The 6,387-nt window shown below is 49.1% G+C and overlaps 1 protein-coding gene across 3 annotated transcripts in view; it reads right to left on the reverse strand.

Moving 5' to 3' along the window:
• The window catches only part of LOC130204525 (receptor tyrosine-protein kinase erbB-4-like), a 167,316-nt gene extending 161,362 nt beyond the window's left edge, over window positions 1-5,954 (reverse strand). For all 3 annotated transcript variants that reach the window (XM_056431310.1, XM_056431311.1, XM_056431309.1), the window contains exon 1: window positions 5,585-5,954. In XM_056431310.1, the coding sequence (XP_056287285.1) occupies window positions 5,585-5,648 (64 nt within the window). In that variant the 5' untranslated portion in view covers window positions 5,649-5,954. The remainder of the gene's footprint in view (window positions 1-5,584) is intronic.
• Window positions 5,955-6,387: the final 433 nt, after the last annotated feature.

Raw genomic sequence — 6,387 nt, forward strand, 5'->3', positions numbered from 1 at the left:
ATACAGCAGGCGGGCTACAGTACACACACACACACACACACACACACACACAGACACACACAAATGAAAAGCATCCAAAATAGCGAGGTTTACAATGACCATAAGGTGCAACTGTAAGTGAGACGAGTCGGTGTGTGCGCGCGTGCGTGTCTGTGTCTGTGTGTGTGTGTGTGTGTGCAAAGGAAAAATATAAATGGAAGGAGATGACAGATACAGACAGGGAGGTTCGAGTTGAGTCAACAAGCCCACAGATGAGAGCATTCCCATCACAGACTTTCATTAAAAAAAACGCAGACTTTGTCAAGGTTACGGGAAAAGAAGAAGAAAAAAGACTCATTGTTATTCTAATGCTCCTCTATTGTGCCCACGCCGAGAGCCAGAGCAGAAAGCAAGCGGAAGAAGGGAAAAGCAACTCGAAAAAGGGAGAAAAAAAGACCAGAGCGGTCGTGAAAGACGAGAGTGGATCGCACGTGATCCCGCTTCGCCGAGGAAGCGCCGCCAATCAAAGGAGGCGGAACGCTGTCCCGCTTCCTGCGTTGGCCGCGCGCCCGAGCACAGCGCCGCGGAACCAAAGCCAACGCTCACGAGCACCGATACACAAATGTGTGTTTTGGCTCGAAGGTCTCTCTCTACCTTTAACGTTGACGGTTCACTCACGAGCTCTGGTCGCGATTCAATGAAAAGATGGATTTGTGTTGAGCTACATTTTATTTAATGAAGCACAAAAGGAGACGTGTGGATATGGATTTTGATCCGTTCACTCAATTCCTAAATAGCTGACTTGAGACGCGGCTCATTTTCAGGTTCATCATTGTACTTGAGTGTTTCTACTAGAATATGTTTCCATGCTGAAATATATATATATATATATAAAAAGAACACATCATTTGTGTCCGTCTGAATATAGCTGTACTCCACCTGCGCTTTAAGGCCGATAAAAAAGCTCATTCTGCTCGAATTGTGGGAGAAATATGGAGAACCTTTGCAAAGGTATGTTCTCAAGTCTTGACGTAGGAAGCATCGGCTCGTTTCATCGCACGTAAACGACCGTTAAAAAAACTAACTCCTATCTAACTGTCTTATTGCATCATTTGTGGGTTGTTCGACACCCGAGACACTGAACAGGTGAATACTCGATGATGTCCCCTTCAAATATCACAAGCTTAGCAGTACACACACACACAGAGAGAAACACACACATGTGTGGAGCATGTGTGTGACAGTTTAGTGTGTGTGTGTGTGTGTGTGTGTGTGAGAAGGAGCTGCTGACAAATTGGGTGTCGTAATCAAAGGGGGAGAAATGAGCTGTTTCCCAGTCTCCCCCTGTGCTCGGTCACACACACACACGCACACACACACACACGAAAGACAGAGGGAGGAGTGTAAGCGCGTGAGAAGACGGCGAGGAGATATAAAGACGGTTAACAGAAAAAGAGAGAGGGGCGAGAAGCAGAGGTGGAGGGAAAGATGAAACGGAACGGGGAAGCCAAACAGGCGCACAATGGAGATGTTAATGGGCGAGAGAGCAGGAGGGAGAGAGAGGCCGAGATAAGGAAAGAGATGGGGGGGGGAGGGAGAGAGGAAGAGAGGAAAAGGATGTGCGAGGAAAGAAAGTGAAAGAGAGCTAATTAAATAGTAAGAGAAGTGGGGCGAGCTGACCGGCCAGGCCGGATTGTGTGAGTGTGTGTGTGTGTGTGTGTGTGTGGGACGCCCCTCAGTAGCAGGATGGAGGCATTTGTCTCTGAGTGGAATCACAAGTGGTGGGCCGAACAAACCCTCCAGTGGTCTCGAAGAAACAGAAGAGGGGGGGCAAGAAGAAGAAAAAAAGATTCCTCTGTCTTTCCTGTCCTTTCTTCTCTTGGGCCATGTGTGTGTGTGTGTGTGTGTGTGTGTGTGTGTGTGTGTGTGTGTGTGCATGTGCATGTGTGTGTGTGTGTGAGAGAGAGAGAAAGAGGGTGGAGAAAAACCATTAAAAGTAGATTCAACACAAGGACACTTAAAAGACATAAGGCATGCACTTGCATGAGTGTGTGTGCACGAGTGTGAGTGTGCATGTGTGTGTGTGTGTGTGCATGTGTGTGTGTGTGTGGGGGAGAAAGATGAAGACAAATGTATAGATGAAGAGACGAAGCAGAATCAGCACGCCATAAGACATTAAAAAGCGAGGCCTCTAGATCGAAGGGGTGTTTACAGTGAGTCCCCGTGAACGGGTGAGCCGTGTGTTCTGTGTGGGAGTGAGACCTCAGTCCTCCCTGAAATAGGGGGGCAGCTCGGCGCCCGACCCAATCGAGGCACTCGGAGTTGGCAGCGGACTCATTCGTCACGACCGAAGCCAAAGCCTCGCTCATCGTTAGGCGGACGGAGGCTCGAAAAGTTCCGTCCTGCCAAGCACAAAAACACAGAGGGGCGCGAAGAAGAAGACGAAGACGAAGAAGACGCCACGGCAGGCCAACAACAGCCGCTATCCCCCCCTCCGGTTGTGATTCCGCGTGTAAATATTTGGGTGTTTTCTTTCCCAAACTGGAAGAACAGAAGCCCCTCTGTGCAGAGAACGGGCCCGTGACATCACGGGGTACGCTCCGGAATGCCTGGGAAAAGAGGAAGGCCGGAGAAGAAGAAGAAGAAGAAGAAGAAGAAAAGACAATGCTTGTTTTTTCCCCCTTCTTCCATCTTCGTTTGCTTTGACCTGAGCAGACGATGAGGCGGTGCACGGGCTGAGGCCTCGGAGTCGAGATGCTATTATTGCTCTTTGGCGCAAGCAGATATTTTTATTTCCCACACACACACACACACACACACACACACTGCCCCTCTCTGCCCGCTCGCCGACGGATGCGCGGAAACGATCCCGGCCGACGGCCTTTGACGGTTTACGCCGTTGACTAATTCGGAGCACGATTGAATTCCTTCACCTCGCCTCATCTCTCATGCTGTCACGCGGCATGGCATCCAAATATATATATCTATTTTTTAAGACGAATTAGCTCGTAATAAATTCTCATTTCCGCCAGTCTGCGACAAAAAGCCTCGGCCAGCTCCGCGGCCCCCCCCGTGTGTGTGTGTGTGTGTATAGAATATACACTTTTATTAATCCCCAGTGGGTTCTTATTTTAACCCTGCATAGTTATTATCCTGAAGCGTTGCGGTGAGCGCCGGGAAGCGCCCGCTGCAATGGGACACTTCGACTTGCAACTAATGGGGAACTTGGAAGACAACCACAACCTTGGGAGAGCGGGACACCTCCTTCACCAGGACCAAAAGCTCGCCCACTGCCATGTGTGTGTGTGTGTGTGTGTGTGTGTGTGGGGTGCGCCAGCTGACGGACGCCCAGTAATTTGATACTGGCATTCAGCTGGTTCCCCTTTTCCACCGCCCCCCCCTACACACACACACACACACACACATCTTTAAATGTCACCTCCACACACACACGCACAAGAGAATGCAACATTTGTCGATCTCGTACGGCCGTGGACACAAGCGGCCGGTGAACCTCCCGGTACGAGCCTCATTTAATGGGGGATTTGATCCGAGGGGTGCAGAGACACCAGCTGACCCGCGAGAACTCAAGTGACCTTTGACCTCGAACCAAAGGAGAAAAATCAGCTGACTCACAAACAAGTGGGAACGCCAGATCCAAAGGAAACGGGGACTTGGATAACCGAGTCGTTCCTTGGTCCCATTCTCACCGAGGCTTTGGAAATTAATTGCATTTTTTTTAAATTAATTGTGAGAATTATTGTCAGATTCATGAATAATTTATCATAAATAATAATGAGTTGTACCCATAACCTCATTATCATAATATAAACAAAACAGCCCGTGTGTGACGGATGTCAGCGTCCTTCCTTCAGACTTGAGCAACCGGGGGACGTTTGGACCGGAGACATCGGCTTCATTTGTTCTGCCGTCTGAGGCGGAGGAGGAAGTTGCTCGGTCCTCCCACTGGGTCAACGAACCCTCCAACGCACCGCTCGAGGCTCGACCCTGAGAGCTCTGACTCAACTCTTCTTTTCGTGTTATGTTTATTTGAAATTAAGACGATTCCGTGTCTACAGAAACACTCCGATCCTCTCACTTTGCCAGCAGTCAGTCCGACGAGTCATCAATCAAGTTCCTCGTGGTGAGAACATCTCCATTTTTGGCAAGTGGTCGCACTGTACACACACACACACACACACACACAGCTCCACAGACCAGCTGACTGGCAGGAATGCAGCAGACATTCGTCTCACGGACAGATTCGATCACCGTGTTAAACGTCTCGACTTGATATGACTTGATAGATGAACCACAACGAAGAAGAAAGAAAAAAAAGGAGAGCGCTCGAAGACAAAGAGCGGACGGACGGCTCACACAAATATCTGCTCAGCATACACCCACACGCGCCACCAGTGTCCCGGGAGGCATAGCTGGGATTCTTGGGGATGAATTTGCATCACAAATGTCTCGAATGGGGAGTGTGTGCATATAGTGAATAAATAAAACACTTTTTTCTTTTCCCCCCCATCCATCCACTCGGGTTTAATAGGCAGCAGCAGCCAGTGGTGTGTGTGTATCTGTGTGTGTTTGTTTCCACAGCTCTGCCTAAGAACCACAAACCACCATCTCGGAGTCCCGTGTGTGCCTCTGGGAGGTTCGGCGATGGCCAAGTTCACCTCTGAGCATCAATGCACAAACTCTCCACTGCTCCTGCTTCACTTGTTTTCTTCTTCTCTCTCTCTCTCTTCGTTCCCCCCTTTTTGCCAAAGCTTCGCTATAATTGATCAGGACAAAGTTCAACAGCGCAATTGATCAGCATCAGAGTGATGCTGGGTGGCGAAATCATGAAAAACAAATGTCACACAGCGACAAATGGGGCATGTTGCAGCAACAAGCCTCTCACAGGAGTGCCAGAGGAAGCACAACTTCGTGCATTTACTATGAGCCTTGAGGGAATAGTGTGGGATCATTGAAGTGGTTTTAATCCCGGGGTCTGACGCCACAGGGGTCCTGGTGAAGATGGCGAGATGTGTTGCTGCGACGTGTAAATTATGCAAAGACAGTTCGGGGGGACTAGAAACTGCACCAACCGAGCTCAGTTCATAAATCCGTCCTCGGTCTATCGATGCCCTTTAATGGGGGGGGGGTTACATTACTATGAAGGCGCATTGCTTCATATAAAGGGTTCAATAAGAAAGGATCATCTGAGCATCAGATTTAGACTCACGCATTTCTCTTGATGCATCCAATCAGGCACACAAGAAAAGTGGCTCGTGTTTTGTTTTTTAGTTTGATGTTTTTTAAGAACGCGCAGGGGAGTTTGGAGAGCTTTTTACGCAGTAGCACCACCCGCTCCCGCGGGCTGCTGGAGCCCACAGCTCGGGCTACGGCAGGTGGGACTCTCCGGTTGCGACGATTCCAAACGGCGTCGGATATGAAGTTGTGTTAAGTTTGTGACCGTGACGGAGAGCTACCGACAAAAGCATGTCCGTTCATTACCATTACGCACACAAGTACAGCGAATTCTCCGGCGTCAATGTGGAGGTGTTTGGAGCCTCACTTGGAGACCCGTGTGCAGAGAGACGCGCATCCAAGCACTCACCTGACTGTGCTGCACTCGATCGGAGCCCCAGCAAAGTGAAGAGGAGGCAAGCGAGGAACTTCATCTTCGAAAAGGGCTGCTTGTCTTGGTAACTCCCGTGACTCACATGTCCATCCAAGATATCCCCATGTTTGTCTTACGCACAAGAAATAAACAACCACCAAAAAAAAAAAGATAAGGAGGGTAAAAAACAACAACAACAAAACAAACAATTCGGAGTCTTCTTTGGCTTCTCGTACCGCTGACACGGCGTCCGTGGACAGCTTTTGACACCGCGCGTTATTTGTTGTGTTTGTTTATCAGTTCCCAGGCCAGTGTCTCGGTCGGTTTCCACCGCGGATACTCAGAGCCATTCACTCCTCATGCTGCCATAGCGCCGGTGGGAGGATGGGAGGATGGGGGGGGGGGGGGGGAGACTCGAGTCTGTGTGTGTTAAGGGGGTGAGAGGGAGGGGTTATCTGAACACGCCCCTTCCTGTGATTGACACCTCTTCCAGCCTATTAAATCTGCTATCCAAAAAGATTAGAAGCGTTTTGTCTTTTCTTTTTTTTCTTCTTCTTCTTTTTTTTTTTAGGGAAGTCCGCCCACCTCACTTATCGCCTCTTCTGATTGGCTATCCGGCGTCATCGCTGCTGTCAATACACCTGCCAGGAGAAGACTCTCTTTTGGTTTCATGCTGCGTGCTTATAAAAACTAATCACTACCGTCTGTGTATTTTGGCCCAATTATTTGTTTCATCACATATTGATCATAATTCAATGTCATATTTATGTCTTTAAAGATACAAAGGATTGATTTCTGAA

Source organism: Pseudoliparis swirei, chromosome 14, assembly GCF_029220125.1.
Source record: "Pseudoliparis swirei isolate HS2019 ecotype Mariana Trench chromosome 14, NWPU_hadal_v1, whole genome shotgun sequence".
NCBI classification, from domain to species: domain Eukaryota; kingdom Metazoa; phylum Chordata; class Actinopteri; order Perciformes; family Liparidae; genus Pseudoliparis; species Pseudoliparis swirei.